At 37.4% G+C, this 26,471-nt stretch overlaps 1 protein-coding gene across 15 annotated transcripts in view; it reads left to right on the top strand.

The window, feature by feature from the left end:
* tenm4 (teneurin transmembrane protein 4) overlaps nt 1–26,471 on the top strand; it is a 145,748-nt gene that overhangs the window by 37,581 nt on the left and 81,696 nt on the right. For 13 of the 15 annotated variants that reach the window (XM_040037452.1, XM_040037450.1, XM_040037449.1 and 10 more), the window contains exon 4: nt 18,017–18,238. The exons of the other annotated variants lie outside the window; for them this stretch is intronic. In XM_040037452.1, the coding sequence (XP_039893386.1) occupies nt 18,017–18,238 (222 nt within the window). The remainder of the gene's footprint in view (nt 1–18,016; nt 18,239–26,471) is intronic. 15 annotated transcript variants of the gene reach the window in all.

Below are 26,471 nucleotides of genomic sequence, written 5' to 3'. Positions count from 1 at the left end.
GTCCCTTGAGGATGCTTCCAGCAGCCAGCGACTGCTGAGTCATTGCACATCTTACAGAGTTTAAACTGCAAGAAGGGCCAGGCAGACTGCTGGGTTTGGGAGAGACTTGCTGTTCTTGGTTTTTACCCAATAACGGCTTATCCAGATGTGCTCTCTAATCCAACTTTCCCCCACTGTCATGGCTGGGCTATTACATTTCTGTAACCATAAGAACCGGCAGTGGAGATGGCCGCAAAAGCCTGTCGAGGGATTGTTAGTCATGTGTTCCATAACCTGTGGAGAAAAATAATGTTGCTAAAGTCTACACAGTTCTTGTTGATAGAAAATGTTTGAGTGACTGATGCTGATATTTTTCAAAGGACAAAATGTAATTAGTTCCAGTGAGTGGTTAGTTATGTTGTGTACTGATTTTGCTTTCCCTTTCTCCGTCCTCCCGAGAGATCTTGTCTGTATCGATTGAGGAGATATACTATGCAGCCGAGCCTTGATGTTACTGTAAAGTTCAATTTCATGATACGCTTTGTTACATGATTTCACTTAGTTTTTTGCAGAAATTTAATGCCGGTATAAAGAATATGCAATATTTTTTTTATTTTAATTATTTCATTTTATTTGATTTTATTTTATTATTAATGGTCATTACTGAAATCCTGGTAACTGTAGGCATTGCTTCAGGGCAAAGCCTCATGATACTTTGGTGAAATCTTCTTGTGAAAGTCTCTCCATAGCCTGCAGCACACAAGCAACTAGTAGGGGTTTGTGTTGTCTCCACACACTCCTGAAATCGCTGGATTCACTCTGATTTTAAATCTTTTATTAAATGAAACTTGCCTTGAGGGGGTGTCTGAGTGAAATCAAAATTATATGCTAGTAGTACTAATAATAATTTGAATAAAGTTTTCTGATTTCCTTTTAAAATAGAAGATTTCAACACAAATGAGCAGTCCTGATACCAGATGCCACTTCTGTTGAGCTTAAGAGAGGTTTTCATTATATAAATGTATTTTTTGGGACGGGGGTAAAAAAGAAGTTGTGTCAAGTCGTGTCCCGCAGCTGTGTTAAATAACACACTGAAATGTGGACTTGCTGAATTCCAATAAATTATATATGAATGATTTGAGTATATTATAGCAACTTAAGTAAATTAGCTTATTTTTATGGATTAGTCTTGCATTGAAAACAGTTACATTTGAGGGAATGGAATGGATGGATGGATGGATGGATGAAAAGAGCAAACTAAAATTAAGTAAGACAGTTGCATGGAGCACAAAACTCTTTATTTCCTTGGATCTGTACTCCACACTGTTCTCAGTTTAGTTACGGTTCCCCCGCTGCTCTGCACAGAGAGCAACCCACCCAGTTCTCTACAGATTCAGTCACACACACTCTGCACTGCTCTGCCTCAGTATCCCATCACCACCCTGTTCAGTCCTACAGTAATTATTGGTCTTATATCGAACCACAGTCCCCTGTTTCATAACCAAAACCAACAACATTTTTAAGGGCAAAAAATATGCACCTCAGATTTTTGAGCTAGAGCATCTCACTGAAATAAGACACTAGTCCATACTACTTCTTTGAGCAAACAATAAGGTGTATTACTGCCAAGTACTAGTAATAGTACCACCCTCCAAAATGCTATCTGCAGTATGGGGAGTTCCCATCCTAGAAAGCAGCACTAATATACACACCCAAATACTACACATTTTATTTTTAGGTTCTGTTTACAATTTTTCTCTCCTTTAAAATAACCCAGAAGTGCTTCTGTGCCACCACTAACAACCCCTTGCAACAGAATACCTAAACTTAGCTCCCACACACCCCTGTTTATATATTTTACTTTTAGGATTTCTCTACCTCTCCTATATCCATTACTTTTTAGTAACACATGCTCCATGCTTTTTTTCCCTTTCTATATGGTATACATGGTCCGATACTCTCTTTTCACGGGTAGTTGAATTTAATCATGTTTGACCTGTTCTTAACCTAGAAAATATGACTTCTTCCATTCTGTATATTTAATCACAGTACATGTAAATACCCATTTAACAGATCTGTGACCTTACACAGTGTATGGGCTCCGATCAAATACGGCAGCGTGAAATCGCTGTGACATCACGTGAACTATGAAGAGAATGGACTTTACTCTCAATTGTTGAATTGACTCAATAAAAAGCCATTAAGTTGACTTGCCAGAACACAGTATTTTGCTGAAATAACACAACTGACTCAATTATAAAAAAAACAACAAAAAAAAACAACCTTATTTGTGCAGTATCCAATTAAAGAGGATTCTTTTAAACCAACAACAGTGAGATTTCATTTGTTTTTGAGTGCAGTATACAGGAAATTTCATTAAAACAGAATGGACTTAATGAGCATTTAAAGTTCATTTTTTAAAGAAGAGGAATATTCTGATCTTATAATTATCCAAAATACTAAAGCATTTTTCCCCCCAGTTTTTCTTCCCTTTCCTGTGATCTTTATCACAACAACACACTTTAGAGGCTGCTCCACAAACTAGTGATTTGAGGTAGCATGCAAAAATAAGGCCTGAATATGAGCGGTGGTCGTGTTTTTTAAGTCTTTTCTTTTTTTTATTCTGATTATAACATGAGTCAGTGATCAGCATTTATACCTTCAAAGCACATAATCTGCTGAGCTGATCATGCGTTTAGCTTGGGTAAGTGCAGCATTTATTGATGGTGAGTTGGCAGATAAAATGTGGTCAGTCTGTTATCTAGATTCACTCTGCTCCTGCATTCTTATGATGTTTTTGCTACCGAGATGTTCTTTTTGGTCTGCTTTAGATGTTGTTACTGACATCCACTGATGATCCATACATGCAGTCATAGTTAGTGTTAGTAAGTGTTATAAAAAACTGTGAAACAAAACTCACACAGTATTCTCCAACTCCTTGGTGACAATGATTTTGTTCCCTTGCTACCTGGTTTTAGATGCATGTTGAAGGGTTCAAGACTGAAGAAACCTTGAACTGTTGAAAGATTGAGGTTAAGAGCTCCAGGGCTATACTCAGTTACTGAATCTTTGAACATAGCATGACTGAGTGTGAGGGACAGGTGTTCCTCGTAGAAACGTCACAGCCCCAAAAGGCTGAGGAGCTTTGAAAAGCAAATCTCTCACAGTTTTGAACTTGAGCGGGGAGTACATCAACCTGTCCCCTGTATCCACGCATTGAAAGGCCTTTTGTTCGCTTCTATTCACTGTCATTATTCTTGTGCCCAAGCCACAATTCCATTGCATAAAGAAGCACCTACACTTGAGGGTGATTGTAAAATGTATGTGTTACAGAGACGCAGCCCTAACAATAGTCCACTTTCTTTTGTTAAATCCAGTGCTGTTTTTTTTTTTTTAGGGGGGGGGGGGTTGTTTTTTAATTTGACCTACGTAAAGTAAAATCCAGGATTTGGTGAAGTGAGAAGCTGAAAAAATCTAAATGAAATAATTTGAAAGGTTACAGAGAATAAGGAAGCACATTACAAATGTACGCTCTGCCTAGAGATAGATGCCAATGGCCACACCCCCCTGAATCATATGAGAAAATGTCTTTGATGCACACTCCACATTTAAGATGTGTTTTAACTTTGAACTGAAAAAAATTGGAGCCTGTGGGGTGAAGTGACATCAGCCTTTCATTTGGACACGTTTTTTCTGTATTACACGGCTGGACTCATAGCGCTTGCTTACAACATTACGGGAGTATTTTTTTGTTTGTTTGATAGGTTTGTATCATGAATACAAACCTAGAAAGTATCATATTTACCCACACACATATGTGCAAGTCAAAGACACATTTTGGAGGCAGAAAAAACAGTCTATCTGATTGTATATATTATATTTTATTTATTTCTTTTAAAAATATATATATATATAGACAGTGATCTTGTTTACATCTTGTTTGTTTTTATTCATGCTATTTAGCTGTTGTTGTTGGGATGAAAATAATTGTTTTATGGGAAAGCTTATGTTCTGATATGTGTAAGAAAACACTTTAAGAGTGGGTTCTTATTGGCTAATTAAAAAGAATTAAGATAGAAAAAGTAAGGCTATGATAAACTATTGATACAGACTGTGATTGTTTCTCTCTAACAGATATCTTTTTTGCTCAGCAATGAAACCAGTGACATATTTATAGAATATTATTTTTCAAATACCCTTAGGAACAATTACACTGTCCTATTGTAGTTTATTAGCTGTATCGGTTTTCCTGCAGACACAACAGAATCGTTGTCAAACAATGGTATTTTGAGGCATCATTGACTTTTGGCGTCTGTGATAGAGGCTGTGATCCTTTGCTGTAGAGGAGAGTTTTTGCTGTAATGCTGGGATCTGTAATTTGACTGCAACCACATCGAGCACAACATGGAAGCTTGTTCTGAAATGGTCACGGGCATCGCAGCGGCAGAATATCAGGCGAAATGATGCTTCAAAGAAATCACTAGTGGTTTCCTAGCTCACAGCAGCCACCACCCCCAGTATTTCTTATGAACTTATTTATTTGTTTACTTTTTTGGCAGAGTTTCTCCTCAGATCATGGATTAGTAGAGATATTTGCTGGCTCATTTGCAGGCTAATTTGGTGGGTTTTATAGGCCCTTGTGGACAGTTTTGAGCTGTTATCTGTGGGGTTGCTTATCCACTCCCTGCCAGTGCCTCTGACAGTCTAAACCAACATCACATCAGGGCCCACCACTGAGACTCAGGGGCCTCAAAGCACGACATGGAGGAGGATGAGCCCTCCTCTTTGGAGGATTATCCAAACCTAGTGTTACAATTTCTGTCCCTCTTTTAGCAATATCCATTTAATGTAGAGTCCTATTTTATATGCTTGTGTTATTTTCAGAGAACAGTCATTCTTAAAATGGAATATAAGCTGCAATGCACTGATTCAATATTCTGAATCTTTTTCCGTGCATGAGTAATAGTTACTGTCCAGATTCAAGGATCCTGTATTAAATACAGTTTCTTACTCAGTGCTATCATATAAATATGTAACATACCATTAAAACAAAACATCTACAAATCTCTTGTATCTGATGCTTTTTATGTTTTTCTTTTCTAGAAGCCTTGCAGTAAAATTTCAGATAGCTCTGAATGATCGGTTATCGTTGCGAAAGCAATTAGGGGTTGTTATTGAGGTTGAGGAAGCAGAGATCATAATGTGCTGTTGCCCCAGTCTCAGATAAAAAAAATAATTAAATGTTCATGCTGAGAATTTTCTCATTAGCAGTCACCTCTGATATGTATGGTCTCCGACACAAATTCAGCTATGGAACTTTTAGTCCTACTTGATCTAACATTTATCAGTAAACACCAGCTATGGAAATTGAATATGTAAATATGTTTCTGTCACTTCATCATCCAAAGGTAGAAAACACTTTCTTATATTTAAGATGCAAAATCAAATCATGTTTTTTTTTATTGAACTCTCATGCATATTTCATCGTATATGTATAAAAGTACACAAGAAAAGAGCCAAAAGAGTCTCAGTGGATGCGGATGAAACGTGTCTATTAAATTTGTGTTTCTTTTAAAAGTCTTACCCGGGAATGATGTGAGTTCAGATGGTCCTTTGTGAGTATAATTATTTGAGTATAATTATTTTGATTCAAAATAAGATTAGCATGCTTAAATATAAGATTATTTTCACACACATAAAGACTCATTGCGCTGGACAGCTCATGTTCTTCCTGGATTATTTATCTCTCATTGAAAATAGCTTGGCACAGTGAAAATTTCACAGCCTGTGAATTTTGAAGAAAATAGTTTGGGATATAAGCTTTACAGTTTTTTTTCTTCTGCCTTCAGAGGTTTCCCAAAAGTACTGCTGTCACACTGGAAACGCCAGTCTTATCGCAACTGTATGAATTGCCAGCTTCTGCAGTAGGTCGCACCAGAGCTGCAGTCTATCTGTCTGTCTTGCAGTGTGTGAATTACCAAATTCTGGCATAGATGCACTTTTAGAGGATTTAAACTGGTTTCTTACTAGCTAAGCTCTGTCTGTTGTTTACAGTAGGTTGGAAGTGTAACGCCTTTACCATTTTGTTCCGTGTAAGTGTAGTTCAGACGCATTTTCCCATTTAGCTTAGGTATGGATGGCAACCTGAGGCAGTATGTTTTCAAAATGTCAAGTTGAACAACTTAATCAGGTACTAGAAAATAAATTGACTTCTGTCAGTCAGCTGCCTGATAAACAGCCACTATAAAAATTTATACGCTACACTAGTTATGTGACTCTATAGCATACAACAGTTGCATGGCTGCGATAATATTACGTTCGCTTTTGCAAAAGTGAAGTGGAAAAGTGAGGGCAAAAAAGAATATTTTGATTTTCCTAACATTGTTATAATGTTAAGTCGAGCTTTAAGTCTTGTGTGCCCCTTTTGTCATTTGCTAAAAGACAGTGAGAGGCAGGAAAAGATTTTCTATAAGTTTGTTGTGGTGAGCTCAGCCTGCTTTGTTGGGGTCTGCTGGGGGAACTGCGTCGGAGCTGGTGACACTAACAGATGGATAATCTGATCAAGAAAGCTGGCTCTGTGATTGGCTACAAATTGGACATATTTGAAGATTTGTGGTCGAGAGGAGGTCACTGAAAAAAAGAAATACCAATTTATAATACTGACCACACTGTTCACCGTTTACTGGACTGGCAACGGCGGACTTTCTTTGACAGACTGTTTCAGCTCTACTGCCACAATTCAGTTAAACATTTATTGACATTTTAAAAACTTTTTTGCTTCTACTTTTTCTTTTTCGTAGTGCTGTTGATGTTATTATTATTAAATTATATTAACTGCTGTAGCAAACATATTCCCTAATCTCGGATAAATAAAGCTTTATTGTACCTTTTCTTATCACATAGTAGACTTCTAGACGTTCTGCTTTCTTCACACTGTACACATCCAAGAAAAGTATAGAAGTAAGATAGAACCGTAAATGTCTCATTTTATTCTAGAAAGTGACAGCTTCATGAATAATAATACAACCTGTAACAGCCAGAATGCAGTAAACAAAGGACTGAAAAAAGATTAGGCTTATGGCTCATATTTATCCATTAAATATTTATTGGACTCCATTCTTATCCTGCGGTTTAGCTCAGAACATCCTTTATGTAACAGAATGTATGTTTAATATGAACTAAAATGTCTCAAGGTAACATTACTGAGGTAACATTATACTAGGGCTGGGCAATTAATCCAGTTTCATTTTCAATTAGGATTTTATCTTCCAACAATTATGAGAACAAGATAACTGGGATAAAGCAATTATTGTTTTTACTGTATGTTCAGTCTCCCTAAGTGTTTCACCTGTTTCTAAAAAGCAAACAAAAAAAAACTAATAAAAAAAAAACAAAAAACAAAGCTGAGACGTTAAAGTCATAAAATGCTTCCATTAATGAACCTTCCAAAGGTTCATTAATGGCTGCTTACAGCTGCCTGACAGTCGCTGGCTTGCTGCAAGTCCACTGCCGGCTGGGCCTGGACCACATCCCCCATTGCAGGAATTCTACTGTAGAGGCTGTTGGATGGTTGTGGGCCACCAGGGACCCTTCCGAGATTGGCTCTACCGTCGACCAGTTTGTGCTTCCATCCCCCTCTTTTTCTCCAGTTTTTCATTATTAATTAATTCATTTTTTCCCAGTGTTTTGCTTGAGGCAATCCCTTATAAAAAGGCCCATTTTTTTAAAGTTCATGACGTCCACTGCACTTATTTAACATTTGTCTGTAATTGGTAGTTATTCACCATAATTGTTGGTAAACAAACTGTTCAATGTTGTCTTATTTTAATTCTTAAATGATTCTTTTTAACCCTTACAAATGTGTCAAAACGTAAAACGAAAAATTGTACACAAAGGACTCAATGCTCAACAATAGAATATATAAAATATTGGAAATTTTTATAATTTTTTGCTACTAGATTGACGAATTATTTAAAAATAATCATGATGTTTGTGCTGTTGTCCAAGTCCAAATTTGCAATAAAAATAGTTTTCCTTGCTGTGAACAATTGTTCCTTAGAAAAGGTGTTTTCTGTCTGCACAAAATATTCTTGCAACTGACATTCAACCAAGTATTGTTAACTACATACTTGGATGAATTATAAGAAGTACTTAGATGGTTGGAATATACTTATATAAGGTCGAAATTGTTTTCAAATTCAAAATACATTTATGCCCACATTTCTTTACTCTTTGTTTAACTTCTTGTGGTATAAACTAATCTTACTGACCATGTTGCTGACTCTTAGTGGCTTAACTTTTATCATGCTATGAATTATATAAGCACTTACAAACATAAGCCGCTTGACAGCATGTATTTTAGATAGCCTTTTGAACTGTCTTGCACTCAGTGGGAGCTGAACACACACACAAATCAATTCTTCAACACTGACAAAGTGTCTGAAATGAAAAACAGTGGGCTTTTATGTAAGCTATCTGGAGAGCATGATGAGAGGAGGATATCAGTTTTAACAGAGGTGTACTCTCTTTCATGAAAGCCTGCGTGTTACTCCGATGGCTATATACAACATCTGGTGGAATCATGTAAAATGTGTCCCTCTCAGTAAAGAATTTTACTGTATTATACAGTTTGGATTCCAGAAGAAAATTTGGAAGATGTAAAGGTTTTCAGTTTTTTGAGGCTGTGTTTAAGCTCTTTATTGTCTTTTATTAGGAATGTAGCTTTTTCTTAAGGGTATACTTTAGAATTTTATTAGGCAAGCCCTAGAATGCACTGAGGAATGGCAGGATGGGGATGGTGTTATCTTTGTTCAGCAAGGCCCGAGGCAAGCCACATGTAGCCCTAATGAGTCGCTTACAATTTCAGGCTCTGCTTGCTCTCAAACACCAAAAGTAAACTTTTGTCTTTTTTCCCCCTCACTATTCGGGGACCTTAAGAGGATTGTGGGATCATTATTTATTCATGCCATTGTGTTTATTCACCAGCCTCTTTGTGCGATGGAAGAGGGAATGGAGCAGCCTGTGCAGACGAAGTAAAAGCTGATAATTATCCACTATTAGTATTGTTTTTTCAGCCATGGTTTAAGTCGGCTCAGTTGATGATCGAGCTATGATAGAGGCCGCGAAACATCCATTTAAAGCAGATTACCATGTGCACAACTTTGAAGTTTGGAATCCTCTGCTGAGGATTCTCCAAATGGGCGTGATGCGTTTATAAGCCTATTTTTACTGCACTTTTTCTGTGCAGTTAGAGAAGATGTCTTGTCACAGTGTCACTTGCGAACAGTTGTGTCGACCAGGAGATCCTTGAAAACAGCCATCACAGGCCTGCAGGATGTCGTTAACAGTGAGAGGTGAGGAGATTGGAACCTTTACTTTTCATCCTAGAACAAAGAAAACCCTGGGGATGCTTAAATGGGGTTGTATGGAGGGATTTAGCAATGTCAGACTGCCTCAGAAGTAGCACTGATTCAAAAGACCAGCAAAGTAAATTGTAAAAAAAAAAAGGGGGGGGGAAATGGGATTGGGCCTAAAGACCAAGGAGTCTTGAAAACGTTTGCTCAGTTAAAAAACACAACAACAAAAAACACGGTGCATCAGCTTAGCTGTCTCAGCATGTTCAGTTGGCCTGCACACTGTGTTCTTCGTTTATTCTAGGTGTCAAAACATTTCTTAAGGGTAACACAAAAAAGGTTGAAGCTTGCCGTTCAGCGGGATTTAGGGTTTCTCTTCGAACAGAAAAAAGTCTCCTCAGTTGATTTCAGTTTTAAATACCGAGTCTGATTCATTTCTCTGTTTGTCACAGAAAAGTAAGAACAGATGGTGTCTTTCAGCTGGATAGCGGGGCACACAAGTTTTCTTCTTTTCCTTCCAGCACAGAAAAATAGAGTGGACTGGATGCAAGAGAGTGGCAGCAGCCAAGCAGGGATGTGGGTAGAGGATGACTGGGGAGAGAGTCTGTGGTTCTAACCCAGAGAGGAAATGCCATCTCTAATCTAAGACACTCTGGCCTCCTGTTCATCTTCCTAGGTGATACCCTGGAATGCATCTGTCTTTTCTGCTGTCTGCTAATGCTGCTGATTTTTTTTTTTTTATCTTAGTTAGAGATTCTCCTCCTTCCCCATGCGGATGAATAGATTAAAACTGCCTAAGATGTTAAATTAGTCTTAGGCCCATTGCCTGTGAATATACTAATGAAAATTACCCATTTGATCTAAATCACTATTTCTAGCATTTTACTGCTATTACTACGATATTTGCATTAATGATCGATGATGAGATTTTTTCTCTTGTTTTCTGGATTTATTCTTTTCATCCATTTATAATTCAGCATTTGTCTCTTTAAGAGCATACAGTTGTTGTAAGTAATGGATGCTTTGCTTAAAGTGCTGATAGAAGTGTAGTGGTGAAAGTCTTAAATGGAATTGTTTCTTCTGTGGGCATACTGTTTTATTACAAGACAGTATAATTTCCATTTTCTCAGTAATGGTTAGCCCCGTCTATAAAGAAAAAAGACATTTATGTGTTTTTACAGTTTATTTTCAATCATACATTTGGTTCACTCTCGTTATTATGATATTGATTCCTCACAGGTAAATGGCACCATCAGAGAGATATTTATCAATTTTTCAATGCTGGTTCATAAAAGCTTGTTTCCCACTTCCTCTGCAAGCGAGGCTATGGTTCTATTGTGGAGTTGGGGTAAGGAGGAGGACTTGATGTCACATAGAATTGCACCAAATCAATAAGCAAAGTCTTGTTGTCACACAGCAGACATGTTTTGTGTAATCTTCAGTATTGCAAAGTAGCTTGATGATCTTTGTAGTATCACAGTTAAAAAAAAAATATACCACATATGTTTACAATACGGTTTATCGCTTGTTTTTGGTGAGTTACTTTTATGACTCTGTCCCCTTAAGCTGCAAATTTTCTTTTGTTTACATTTCTTTTCTTTCTCTTTTTTTCTTTTCCTAAAGTGAGATCACTTTTCAAGTGTTAATTTTATCAAAAGGCTAGTTGTTGCTTGCAGCAGTATCATAGAACACAATTATGTCAATTTGGGAATTCTAATAATAATGCACAAGAGAAAATTAAGCTGCCTTGTTGGCCGTATTGCCTGTAGAACTGTGATTAGTTAAATTACCAGAGCACACATGAGTATTCAAGATACATCTTGTAGTCTTCTAATCTAATCCTGATAACTTTTTACATGCCTTATTACAAAATCTGTTGTTTCCGTTGATCTTATCCTCACAAATATTTGTCAGAAGAAAATGTAAAATGTTTATATTCAGCAAAAATTACGGATAATATGGTCATTAAAAGATTATATACATTTTTAAACATTGCTTTTTGTTGATCTTTTGTAACATTTCCACCTGCTTTTGCTTGTATTTTTACTAAGCAATATCAACAATTAACGTGGTCTATGATACATTTTGAGGATATGCAAATTAAGGTTTACGGGACAAAATGCAATTTAATATAAAAGGAATGTGGTTAGTAATAGATAAAGTCTTGAGTGACAGTGTGTTGCAGAGGTTCATCATGCTACAGTGCAGAGACCATTACAGGATTTTACATTATTTAGTCACAAAGATGCTGAATCTCTGAGATTGTCAGTGACACAATGGCAACATTAACACCACATTTTCATATTCTCGAAATTCATTATAAAGTAAAATATGTGATATAGTTCATGAGAATACATTTGATAACACCCAAGTAGAAAAAAAGAAAAAATGGAGTCGTCTCTTTATCAGTCTTCTTAAAGACCTTGCGTCACACAACATTCCCCGGACAACTTAATCCTAAATGGTTAAAACAGTAAATATGGCCACTCGGGCTTTAAGCAACAAGACGTTATGAGGGGGGGGAAAACTTGGAAAGCTGAAAAGGGAATTGCAGATGCTCAGGTAATTTAAAGGCTATTAACTATCCAATTAAAGCACCTTGGTGGCCAAAGCACCTTGTAGGCAAATAAAACTCAATTAATAGACCATTATTTGTATTTGGTTTGGCATAATAGGCTTATTTATAAAGCCAGCTGTTTTCCTTTGAAGAGAATATATCCTTAATGCTTCTCAGCAAACTCACAACAGTCACTGTTGTATTAATTTGTTTTGATAGCTTAGTTTGAAAAGCACGAACACTTGTGAGTCATTTTTTTCTAGAAGTAAAGCTTTAATACTGCTGAAGTACCTTTATTTTTACCCACTCTTGTTTAGCAGAGACACTGTCAAAGATACTAGATTTTTGCTCCATAAAGTGTAAGTAAAGATTTCCTATAGTAGACACGGAAGTAGATGCTTGCTTCTGATTTTGGAAGATTTAATCAAGACTATCGGTGGTGGTGTGCATAATCACATTTCACCGTATGCCACTCAAATTAGACACTGCAGAAGCAACGCATACCTGCAGCCTTCAGATGGGTCCAAAGACAGCTAATCAAGAGAAAAGGAGGACCTTCATAAGCGAAATCTGGCACATAATAATCAAATCAAAATAAATAACAAAACTCTGTGCATAGATGACTGATGATTGGCAACAGAACAATTAAAGTTGAGCACAGCGGCAAACATACGTATTTGTTAGACATAAATTTAGAGGAGAACTTAAAGGTGCTCCTTCACCAAGTAATGATGTAAACAGTACAGAGCCTTTGTGCTGCACCCATTGCATGTTTCTGATTAGGTCCTACACCACCATCAGCAGATTGGTGCAAAATGCCAAGTAGGTGCAGACAAGGAACAAAACCACTGTGGTGTAGAGACGAGCACTTTGCATGTATGTGCACACAGGAAAAAATAGAGCTGTCCATTTCCATTTGACCTCCACGTTTAAACACAGTTGGAATACTTACAGCAGCAGGGAAAATCAGAATATTCACGATCAGGCCCGCTGATGATGGCTGACGATAAAATTCAGCAGCCGAAAATATGACAAAAGCTTTATTCATGGCATAACATCTTGGAGTGAATCCTACTCCACCTACACTGGATGACAAAATTGGTGCCAGGAGCAAATTACATAACATTTTACTGATCTGCCAATGACAACCTGCCAACCTTTCACATACTCCTGTTCAAATGGTACCACACAACCGTCCAAGCCAATTTGTTGACACATAATATTACTTGTTTGTTCTTTTTTGTCTATTTGTCTATTTTTTTTTTTTTTTTTTTTTTTTTTGCTTTTTGGACCTTTTTGGGTTGGGGGCGGGGTTGCAATATTATCATTGTACAATGCTGTGATTAAATTAAATTACGATTAGCATTACAATAAATGATTCTGCCTTTACTACAGTCTTATATGACCACCATTGTTCAACACAATGTGCATTTTACAAAGAGAATAGCTATGTGATGATGACACTCAGTCTCCTCTGAGACTCTGAGTCATACTTCTGTGTCCTATATGCTTAGTGCCCTTAGCTGCAGTTTTTAAGTAAACATAATTCAGACGAGTGACTCCATTCATCATGGAGTCACTCATCTGCTCCAGCCTTCCTCTGTGTGGTGGCTTATTTAACAAAAGCAGTCATAGACCTGGTTTATCATGTTGCGTAGCTGAAGAATGGCACATTTTATCTCCATGAATATGTCTTATTTTCTATGTATAACTTCCGACTTTTATATCAGTCGGTGGTAAAATAAGAAAGATTAGTTAAGTTTGGAGAGAAAACAGGTTTGAATATCAGGACTCTGTTGATTCTTCTTATTCGACTTTCTTTTCACTTGATTACATCCTCCCTCTAAATTACATTCTTTGTTTACCTGATTTCATTTCCTCTCTCTTAGCATGTGAAGCCTCCTCAAATAAAGGAATTTTTAAACATAAATTTTCTTTTTTTGTTTGTACTGATTCTGCTTCTCATTCATGCACAAATGTAATCATTCTGATTAGTTTCGTAGCTTCTCAAGGCCAAAATGTGCATTACAGTCTGTACACATAATAGTTGTAGTTCTTAAATACGTTTGGTAATGCCTTTGCTTGTCTGTAGTCACTTCTGAACTCACATAATAATCAGAGGCATAATATACAAACAGATCTGGAGCAGAAAGTGTGGCTACAAATGCTTTTTATGTTGCTGTTGGTTTGAGTGACATAGCACATAGCTGATTATTGCTAAATAATAAATGATCAGTTTTCCAGCTTTTTATTTCTGTAATTTTAAATTGGTTATCCTGGTGTTTTTTTTATAGTGTTTATTTCTGTCTGTCTCTCTCTCTCACACACACGCACACACACACACAGTAACACACACACACACACACACACAGTAACACACAATTTGGATGCCTTACATGTTTGTCACCTTACCCTGTGACACTGTGAATACTGTTTCTTTCACCATTTTGTGACATTTATTACACTACAGCCATTTTCACACATGAACTGTCATGTAGCACATTGAAGGAGATAGTCCGCACTACTGGAAGTAGTCTTATTTATTTATTTGTATTTATTTATTTATTTATTTTTTGGATGAGGAAGCTTCCTGGATAGAATGTGTGGGAGGCAACACACTCTCTTACTAGCAGCTAATACAGCAGACAATTAGCTGCACTATTTGTACATCAGTGCAATCAGACATCACATGGACTTAGGTAGGTGTATTAGGTAGCTGACAAGTTGAAGACTGGCTAATTTCCCGTCTTACTGTTTCAGACATTTACATTCTCCTTTGGACCTCCGGTGTAGAGAAGTTCACGGCTGCAGCACATGTGTAAAAACAGCTTAAAGCTTAATGCAGGGTGAGATGCTATTATAGGGATTTGTGAACCAGTATACGGTAGATTCTGTAACAGTTTCCAACTCTAGAACGATTGAAAAAGGCAGTGTAAAACAGTGTTTAAGAAAGGTAAAGGTGAAAATTGGTAAAAAGAAATTTTGCATAAACTAATTAAATAAAAATAGAAAGTAAGTCAGATAAGCACAGCATCATCTTGACAAAATTCCATTACACAGATCCCAAAGATCTGTGTAATGGAATTTTAACTAGTGCAGCCAGAGCACTAGTGATGAAGCAAATGAAAAATCCTAAAACAGCTAAAAAAAAAAAAAAACTTTTCTTGATTTTCTTTTCTATATTTTTTTTCTACTGTTCACAAACTTGCCTTGCCCATTTGGAAACCCCCTCGCTCTGCACTCGTCAGTTACTGTAAAAAATTTAGATTTAGCCCAGAATAGCGGCAGAGTGCAGATGTGATGTCACCACTCATGGAGCATGGACATGGAGCTCTGCCGCTGAAGATGCGAACTTCTTTTTTGTTGATTTGTGAATTTCTTAAACAGTTTAACAATTGAATTCAGTTCAGTTCAATACAGTTTCATTTACATAGCACCAAATCACAACAACAGTCACCTTAAGGTGCTTTTATTGTAAGTTAAAGACCCTACAATATAAGAAAGAAACCTCGATAATCACACAGCCCCTATGAGCAAGCAGTTGGAGACAGTGGGAAGACAAAAATCCTTTTTAAGAGGAAGAAACATCTAGTAGAACCAGTTTCATCATTTTATTCATATGAAACCTATATTCTATATCCACCCATATCCACCAAGTGATGTAGCATTACGCTTGTGTAGTGTTGTTGCTTCCTCTGTTTCAGCCTTACCTGTTGTGTTTGTCAGATTATCATTTTAAATAATTAGCCGTTCATTCGATTCTGTTTTCACACTTTATTCTGACACATCTGAGCATTTTTAATAATAGTGTTATTAAAATGAATATAATTGAATGATACTGAAAGTAAAAGGTTTTAGAATGTTTGTTTACAGAGGGGGTCACATGCATTTAATGCAAGAATGTTACATTATTAGTAGGTTCCTTTAGTTTAGAACAACCCAAATCTATTGAAATACATTTTGTCAGCAGTTATATAGGGAGCAAGCACTAAAAGCAACAATGTATTTAGCAGATTTCCTTACCTACAGATTACACTTATTTGCCTGTTCTTGTAATTGGCTTGCTAATGAGTAGATTAAGACCTTAAATGCAGTGGGTGGTCATCTGTTTTAGCAGTTGGGACAAACTAGGCAGTAAAAGGCACTTCCTGAAGCTGTCAGAAGCTACAGCAGTTGGGCATGGTCCAAGGGGTCCTAAGTAAAGGTTCCCTTTTGCTGCTGTAATATAGTGAGCGAAGGCAAAAGCAATCAACTCTGGCAGCCAGAGAAACTTCTCTGGCCATCTCAAGCTGTGGCTTTCTGTCTGCAGAGGCCTTGTGTCTGGCTTCAGGTGGATGTGGTGTGGGTAAGGCAGTATTAATTAAATGCAGTGAGACAGTAGAACCTTTGTGTGCAAGAGTAATGGCTTCTGAACATGACTACCTTGACCTCATTTACGTTATGACTTTGACCATGTTTAGAGGACTTTAATCTTTTCTGGTCTCAGTGATGAATTCTCTCTTAGAGGAAAATGCAGTAATATTCAGTCCAAGACCCTTGTGCAGCTCATCTTTGTATTTTCCGTCAAGCATTTCAATCCTACGGTTGGTCTTAAATAGCGTCAGGTAGTAGCTTGTCAAGTGGTACTTGATTTAGCAGCACAGAGTTGTTTTTTGATACTAATACATGTCTTAGATGAATCCCGTTGAATCAGCCGTGATAATGCTCTTTGCTACAGCTTTTCCTCTCGCCGTTATACATTCCTGCACATTCAATCACAGCAGTGTCTTGGCCATTAACCCACAGCAGGACCACTATGCCTCAGCACCCATTACTGAACCGGCATTAGAGAGTTGAGAAAAAAAATGAAGTGTCTGGTGTGAAGTGTGTGTAAAGCACAAACTGTGACTCTCTGAAGCAGTGGACGTTTACTGCTTGTGTAGGGCTGTGGCTGATATGTTAATATCACTAATTGTTTCCTAATTAGATGCGAGTCAGTGAGTCGTGTTTTAATACTCTTCAGGGATCATTACAGACATAGACGAAAAATATCTCTCCTGATAAATGACAATCAGGTCAGCTGGAATTTCAACATCAAGACAGTAGGACTGATGGAAAAATGGGGAGAGCGCCAAACTGATGGTTTTTGTGCGCTGTAGTCATGTTACTTAAGCAGTGTTATTTTCAGCGCACTGCAGAGTTCCATCAAAAGTTAATTACACATTAATAGGAGGTCTTTGTGGAGATTTAACATTCCCTGACAGCATGTGATTGGAGCCAATAAGGCTTAACAGACAAAACTGTACCATATTCAGATGTAAGAGTTATGGAAATATATTGAAATATAACGAGATGACTCATGCTTTAAAGGCAATTGACCTCTCTGACAACTATGCTGTTTTATTTTTTATATTACTGACAAGCAGAAAAGCTAAGATGGACACAGTGTACATACGAAAAAGGAAGAATTGGTTCAGGTTGGATTCATTTCTTGACTGGCAGGGGTTTTATATATTTCCACAGGAGGGGGTATTAACAGTCACCAGAATGAGGGACATATTCATATGCTTGCTGCACAGTGCGTAAATTTGATCTCTAATCATTTATCTCTCAGTGTAACTTTTGTAGTTTGGAGAATGGCAGTTATGCTAGATAACGGATGTGAAGAGAGGTTGTTTAGAATTTGAGGAGTTTTTAGATTCATAGTAATTTGACAGGCTCCTGATGGGATGCATATTTGCTGTGCTGTAATGTTTCCATACACCCTAACACGTCACCTCTGTTTTCCTCTTTTTATTTTTTTTCCCTTTGCTTTTGGATTTGTGCATTGTAACCTGTAATTATCCCCCCTTTTTTGCATTAAACATCCCAAAAAGGTGTTTTGTTGTTTTTGTTTCTCTAAACCAGTGCCAGGCATTTGCCTTTTCTATTCTATCTCAAAGTCATTTCAGCTGTTTGTATTGTTCTTCCCAGCTGGGATGAGGTGGCGGAGACAAAGGCAGATGTGTCCCTGTTTGTTTTTGAAGTGTCAGAGTTAAGTCTTGCATGTGTGTGTGTGTGTGTGTGTGTTCTGCTTCTGTGTGATGTTGCCTGTGTTTGGGTGTGTTTCATTTCCCCCCCATGTGTTGTCTCTGTTTGTGGTCCACAGGTCCTCCGCTGCATTGTTCATCCGCCTCCTCCTCCCCTGTTGAGCAGCTCCATTACCCTCCCCCTTCCATTGCAGCCAATGAGAGCCAGGGAGGGTTGCTAGGTAACTGTGCGGCTCAGCCAGCCCAGGACTCTGACTCTGAGGATGAGTTTGGCCCCAATTCATTCTTAGTTAAAACTGGCTCAGGGAACCTGTATGCTCCTGCTACCGCTACTGCTGATGGTGAGTTGGTTTTCAAACTACTGTTGCTTTGTGGAGGTTAGCCTTCCCCTGCTCCTGGATATGTTGTGTTATAGGTCATATGGATGGCTAAAGGCAAGAAAATGTCCCTTTTTTCTGAGCACCATGAGAGAGAGTAGAAACTTTTGAGTCGATATGTAGCCTCAGGAAATGCACAGCACTCTCTGAAGCAAGGTCTGCAAAGTTCAGAGCCTCACACAAAGAGATGGACGATTTTGGTTCAGCAGGAGATATTTGTCACAGATATTTCTCTTCAATTTCAATGTTTGATGGTGAGAGTATCCATCTAAAAATCCCTCAAAAGCAGCTGCATGCAACCTCCACACCTCAGACAAGAAATACAAAAAAGACAGTACTGAGACAGTACTGAAGTACTGAAATGTAGTCCTTGCCGTATCCTAATAGATCTCTGAAGTCTGAGTGGTCTGAAGTTATGTTAAAACAGTTTTAAAATAAACACTGTCATTTTTTTTTATTTATATAGCATAGCAAAACATGGTTTTTGAGCTAGATTGAGTCTAAAGAGTCCCAACATGATTTCTTATTAATAAATGTCAGCTAATTATTCCTCATGAAACGCAATGTCTCCTGCTGTTAACTTAACACTCACTCAGACTGACAGACTCACATGGTGTTAGGAGATGACAAAAATGTAGTGAGTGTAAAATATTTACAGTGTGTTTACCAAGCAGCAGTCAGACTATATTATTCACACTATCAGTAGTTAACTTTCAGTTATAATGATATATCTTTTTTATTTGCATGAGTTGTGTGTGCAGGTAAATGTAATTTGGCTGGTCTAGAGGCTGAAATTATGGTCATATATTATTTGTTTGTTGCTGCATTGTACTATTCTGATTGCTACAAATTCAGAGACTTTTGCATATTCACTGGTTGCTTAGACCTTCATTTTCAGTATAAAAAGTTATTTCTTTGTGTTTATGAAACATTATGAAACTTATCACTCACATCTGCATGCTAAATAAGATGCTTTAGAGTTGTTTTAATGTTGATGTCTTTCAGCTACTGTACATCTGTTACTGGTGGAGTAAACCCAAAGGAAAATTCAAAAAATCGAAATATCTGATCAATCTTACAAATCAAATACTAAAGGGTTAGCTCACTGAGCTCCAAACTACCCCAGCTGCCTGTTTAGAACGCCCGGAGAAGGAGCTATTAATCCCATCGCAAATCTCAACACTAATTCCTCAGTAGCAACTTGCTGGTCACCCAACAGTGACATGACTGTGCTGAAGGGGACATGGGTGGGGGGAATGGCCTTTAAAGCAGCAGATTTGTCTCATAACAATGACACTGATTTGCATAGGTACATCGTTTAGGTTGGCCTCTGGCTGTCAGTAAGGGGTTGGAGACTACCGATGAGGAATGTCCCCCACCAGTAGCTTTGGTCATCTCAGGTTTTGTAGGACTGATTGTTAAACTGCAAAGTAGAGCAAGTTTCTATGTGCCTTTCATATACAATTTCATATAACAGTACACCAGAGCTCTTAATATTTCCATGCTTGTCTGTTCTGAGAAACTTGGAAATATTGCTTAGTGCTTGGCAAAATGGGCTTTGCTTGAGATTCTTCATTAATGAATGTTATTATTTAGTTCTACACAATGTTTGACAGTAAGAAGCGACATACAGTTATATAAGAGGAAATAGCCTTCGTTCTTCAGCTAACTTAAACCACCTAATGAGTTATGTAAGCTTGTTTGATGCCTGTCTCTTCAGTCATTCTATAGTCTTGCAGATTTTCTTTTAAAATTCAAATTTGGAGAACTGTCTGTGTAGTTTGTGTCAAATAATTAGTGGCAATGTTATCATGAGCTACATAAATGTATCTGCCATTGAGCGTGCATGAGTGTTGTATACACAAAATGACATAGCCAATATAATTAACCAGATTACACATTTCTATATTTGTTTAATTAAACATCTGGAAAAATAATTCAAATGTTTTCTGTTTTATTCTCTTTATATGAATAAAAAAGGTTTCATGTTACTAAATGTAAATGTGAATTTGGCATGCATCTCAGGTTTCAGTGAGAATTGCATGAGCAAAAAAAAAGGTAATTTAAAAGCCACCATGGCAAAAATGACTGGAATATCAAATCAGATCTTTTTTTTTTAATGCAGGTCAGTTGTAGAAGAAAAATTCAAAGTCAGGGTTAACAGACTGTAGCAAATAAATAAATAAAAAGAAATAACGTTATTATTGGCAGCAAAGAACCACAGACAATTTGCATGCCAAAATAATTGTCTCACAGTATATCTGTTGCTCTAGAAAACAGGTGGTTTTTTTATCGCTTAAAATTACATTTGCTCAAGGTCGTCTTTGAGCCCCCATACAGGACTTAAAATGTTCTGCTAGATTTTGAACAAGTAAACACTCTCAGCAGCATATCATTATTCACATTAGTAGCTTTCAAGGCAGCAGTGTTTATTTATTTCCCTTTTTTTTTCCTGTGGGGTGGGGGTAGTCCTGCTTTTATCTAGAGGAACACTGAGCAATAGTTTCTCTAAGGCTGATGAGGCTGCTCGCTGAAGCCTGCAGTTCTTTTATGAAGCATGTGTTTCACTGTGGCCCTCAGCTTTCTCTGAGGGGCTTCTTCCCGAGGAGACTGCCAGTGAGATCCCGCTGCCACACTGAGCCACAAGATCTGAGACACTGCAAACTCCCAGCATTAGCATCTCTTAATGCAAAACAGCATGGGGTCGGTCAGTGTTAGCTTTCAGCGCAGCCGGGCTCCCTGGTGAAAGGGCCAGCACACCACCACCACCGCACAGCTGACCAAGCAGGAATGCTGAGCCGGACAGAAGGCCCGGGGACATAGCTGTGTGTGAATTCAAATAAGTCTTCATTTGAACTGCTTAATCATCCCGCTGCGTCTGCAAGGACGGAGAAATGTGGTTAAAAGAGGTCACACCAGAAAGTAATTTAGCCACAGACACCGTGAGGAATAAAACTATCTGAGCCTAAATAATAATTTAATGAGCTGCACATGGCACTGCCATGCTTTGCCCCTGTTTTTCTGAGGATCTGATTTTTTTTTTTACTGACATATAAAAAGAAATTGGTTTCTCTTAGTAATAGCTTCAAGTTATCAATGAACTAGAGTCAACAGACAATTTGTCCAGTTCCATTCAACTTGCTGTCCGTCAGCGTGCAGGGACTATGGATAATGCATTTTGCATACCTACATATCTTCTTTTCATTGACATAAAGTGAGATGCATTACTTCCATTGCATGATGATTGGAGACCATCTGTGCCATCTAACAAAATCTCCAACCTCTTGATGGATTTGCAGCAGAGTGACACACAGAACAGAGCATACATAAACACTTGTCTTGTTCTTTCTAAGGCAGCTCAGGGAATGACAGAAAATCCATTAGATCTCAGGGTGAGAGAAGCATTTGCAAGAAAATCCTTATAGATTAAATTGCTGTAAAACTAGATTTTTCTGGATTATGTTATTAATATATTTTTTTGTTGTGTTATTAAAAACAACCACATGTATTTTTTTGGATAAATATATTTACTTCCATCAAGTCTTTTCTACTTACTTACCTCCTTTGTAAAAGCTTGTTTGGGGATCTTATATTTCTAAAATATCAACATTTTTCTACCTCGGTGATGAAGGTGAAATTATAGTCACAATTCAATATGTTTTTTCCCTATTTTTCCATAGAGAGCGAGTGGAGGACTGAGCGCTAAACACATCACGTTGTTCTCGGCACCTGTTACCTCTCAAATGGGTCCAGCAAAGACAGCTGAAATTCCCTCATGTATCTTCCATTCAGACTTCTCTAATGTCATAAGAAAAAGCAAGTCCAGCAGAGAGAACCAGCCTCTGAGAGTCAGTAGAGTGTGCAGCTTCACTGCCTTCGTGACAAATTCTATTTGTATTTTTATAGACAAATGGTACTCAACTGGAAATTTTGCTCCTGTGATTAGCCATAGGGGATGTAGCAGTAAGCAAGATTTAATGATTTATCTGGGCGCTTGATAGCTTTTGATTAATTCTGTATCGAATAGCTCACACCTCAATGCGTTGATCGGGTGTTTGGAGCATGTCATATCACTTTATTTCATCAGGTGTGACCATCACTGCCATAGATTTCATCCACTGTCCTTGTTCAGAAATACAACATCCCGCAACCCAGGTCTTTATACCGAGTGGTAAATTGAGAACCTGGCCTCTGTATGTGATTTGCCGAATGTGGCAAATGACACACACTGCAAGCTCAATATCTGGTATTATATTGATTCAGTCTATTATATATATCCACTGTATCCACTGAAATAAAGAGCTGATATAATGCTATATAACGTATAAGTTAATACTTTTATTTTAGTGCCATATAAGGTTTACATAGCACAGAATTTTCTCATCACAGAAACACCTATTTTCCGTCTCAAATGCCAAGGCAGCCAACCCAAAAATCCCAGTCTGCTTTTATTGGTTTGTTGGCTCATTTAGTGCTAAATTGGACCAGATGAAGGGATGCTCTGCTGTGACTGGTTGTCGATTTTATTGTTGTTGTTGTTGTCGAGAGTAAAATTCAAAGTTTGGCTACTGCATACACTCTGAGTATTTCATTAACAAGCTCAATACAGTAGCTCATGAGTAAATGAACATACCCAGGACTTCTCAATAACCAAGATTTCTAATCCTTAAGTAAAAATCGTAACTTTGCATTAGTAGAAATATTACAAGGAGTTTGAATTATTTTGTATTCTTTTAGTTTTTTGGTTTTTTTAATTTTACTTGTTTGTGGAACATTAACCATTAATTTTTATTTAATCTTTCCCTGAGTTTTGTGTCACTATTTTTCTACAAATGGGACAGCAGTCTCCCAGTAATTATAACATTCCACCATTAGACATCTCTCTTATTTCTCAGAGTGCAGGGTGAGGTCGTAGCTAATGAAGTGGATTTGCCTTAATTACTTGTCTAGAAAAGCATCAGGAGGCCTTAACCAGTGCATACATCTGTTAGAAAGAAAAATGAATATGCCACATTCCCAGACTGAATGGGTATCTTTAGGCTTCTGTTCTGAATGTCCTGTGAAAGTTTGGCTATGGTAACAAAGTCCTTCTCTGACTCTCTGATAACAAATGAATCTTCTTTTGTGCCAATTTTGTTGTGCAAAGCAGTTCAATAGAAAACCATTTATTTTCTTGCATCCTTTGGATAGTAGTGAATAATTGTTGCTGAATCACCACATCTGTGGGGGTCATGTTTCACTGTGCTTGGTCTCAGACGCGTTTCTTGTCTTTCTGTTTCTTTTCAGAAAAATAAGAATGACTTTCTGCCGGGCTGTTGAGCCAGGTGCGACGAGCATTTATCTTTCTCTTTATTATAATCTGTTCTACTGTGCAGCGTGCTGGGAATTGCTTATATATAAACAGGTTGGCAGGTTTGGGAAAACTTCTCAAAAAGCCAATAAAACAGTTGGAGTGGACTGTGCATGCTAAATTATCTTTTGTAATTTGCAGCTTTCAGGGTTCTCCGAGGTTCATAAAAACATTGTAGTGCATATAATTTTGGTTGTACTGCAAAACTGATTTTTAGATTGTCAAACGTGTGGACCTTGACCCCCTACTGGGCCATAAAGTACAGACTTGAGTTAAAAAACAAAAAACATTTTCAGCTTTGTAATTTTACTTTAGAAGGAAATTGCCTTTACATATGTGCATTTTAAAAAGAAATAGAAAAATTAAAGTTAGAAATTTACATGTTCTTTCAGACCTATATTCAATCCTGAACGTATAACTCATTAATAGTTAGCAAACAGCTAAAGCAGAGCAGTGGCTGCCAGGTGCTAGAAGAAGAGCTACGATGAAGAATCGGTCTCAGCAGGCAGCAGCTCATCAGAAGGGAATGAATCAGTGAAAACACAATAAAGGAAATTGTTTTAGGGGGCATATGATGATCAAAGGTTTGATTAAAGGCTGCAGAAGATTTTCAGTCGCTGATTTTTTGCAACTGCTGTCTTGAATTTAGAGATGGCTTTTCTGTGTTACAGTGTCCAAAGGGAAGGTCAAAGGTGGAATACCCAACCAGAATTATTTTCCATCAGTTTTAAAACTGTTGATACATTAAGGTTTAAAATGTAAATTTAAATCTAAATATCAGAGTAGCTCAGACTTCAGAAAGTATATTTCAAATATGTTCCTCCTGTGGTCTTTAAACAGAGTGAACAAAAGAGGCAGTAGTCCTAACTATACACTCCAAGCGCATTCTGCATACTTGTATTAATTTATACTTATATTAAGTTTATGATATATTGATGTGCACCAATTTATTTTCGTGGTAATTTTTTATGTTATAGCAAAGCTCTTAAGAGCCTTGCTATAACACTGGGGACTGTTTCTATGGTCCCCAGGTGGAACAAAAATATGTTAGAGGAATTAATTACTTGTTGCCCTACATTTACTTGATGGTCATACAGTAGGAAGTAAAGTATTTGTTTACCTAAAAGTAAATGCATTCCAGAGCAGCGATGCATTTGTCCTTGTGATATATTTCTCAGAGTATCTGTGGTGTCCCTGTAACTAATTAGCATATCCTTATTAATGGCTTTAGGGAATCAGTTACATTACTGAGCAGGAAGGAGATCATCAACAACCGTGTGGCTTTACCTCACACTAGTCCACTGCTGATAACGACTATGGTGTGCTTCTCTTTCACTGTCTCGACTAAGCACAGAGGCAACATTGTGCAGAAGTGGAGAACTTAGTAGCCGACCATCTGTCAGTGCAGCAAATGCATCATATAGCAATTGCTTCTTTCAGTGGTTCTTTTACATTAGAAAATATGTAGATTACGTGGCATTGAGCCAGGTGAAAATTAAAATGTTTTCTCTTTTTTTGGTGATAGTTAATGGAACGTAAAGAAACAGAAACACTAGACTGAAACAATATGAAACTGTGTATAAAATTACCGAGTGCCTTGTAAAGCAACAGCTTGTTTAAATCCTGAAAAGAAACAGGCTTGCTTTTGTGTTGATTTCTTTTGCTGAGCCATTATTTAGCATGCCACCTCTGAACACAAAGGACTTTATACCCACTTTGCAGACTAGACCTAAGCATTGAAGCTTAATAATAATGTTTTCTGAATACCCAGTGTGCACCTTAAAAGTTCTTATTGTGCCTGCTTTGATTGACACATGTTGATATCAGAGCTTCATGTTCCTGACCCTAAAAATATCTGAAATGACTCTAAGCTTCTTGACTGGCATGAGTAGGTATCGCTTTAATGAAGGAGCTGATTATACAAAATAAGCTTTGTGTGTGTCTGTATTCTGCTCTCTCTGCTGTAAATTGGCAATTTAGTGTTGTGGATATCTGTGAAATAAAGGAGGCTTACTGCTATAAAGAAAAGCCACTCTGTGTAAAGCCGGGAGTTCATTGATTGATGAATGGCTTAGCAGATGTGGAAATAAATGGATACAGAGTGCACACAGACATTGGTCCTCTATCTCATGAATTGCACACTATCAAATAGTGAATATAAAACCACAGGGTACAATTTCTCCTTCTAGACTTCATATCTAATAGTTTTAAATCCTCTTTAAAAAGTGACAATAGAGTTGGTTAAAAAAAAAGAAAAGAAAAATCAGCAAATTTTGCTGCTAAAAGCTTTGAAATGGTACATAACCAGTGGAGTCACTCTTAATCTGGTTGATTAAATCTGGATCAAATCATGAATGTGTTTCACTTAAGCTGCGGCAGTGACGGGATTGAAGTTTGGAGGCAAACAAAGTATTGTTTATTTTAAAAAAACTGTGCATGCTCAAAAAAACGCTAAATGCAAATTCAGAAAAGCCCAGTAAATTGGTGTGTTTCAGGAAGAGGCCGGCTAATCTGTTTACACAGGAGTCAGTGTCTGATCTGAGTAAACTGTCACAGGTCTCTGTGGGAGGTAGAGAGAACACTCTGATAGAGGTCAGTTAGAGAAATAATGAGCAGAAGTAGGACTTTTTTAACTGCGTTTTTTTGTTGGTTAGTGAAAAGGTGAAAAACTTAGTCGTTTTGGTATTAATTTATACTCACTGGTCAGTTTGTGATGTATAGCTTGATAAGTCCAGGTTCCTGGTACTACCAAGTTCCTTCAAAACTGCCCTAACTCTTCATGGATTCATCAACATACTGGAAACATTTTTCTCAGAGATTATGGCTCATATTCATCATCACACACTT

This window comes from Simochromis diagramma, unplaced genomic scaffold (assembly GCF_900408965.1).
Source record: "Simochromis diagramma unplaced genomic scaffold, fSimDia1.1 OVJJ01000463.1, whole genome shotgun sequence".
NCBI lineage: Eukaryota > Metazoa > Chordata > Actinopteri > Cichliformes > Cichlidae > Simochromis > Simochromis diagramma.
Note: the sequence above shows the minus strand (reverse complement) of the source record. Positions and strands in the feature narration are given on the sequence as shown.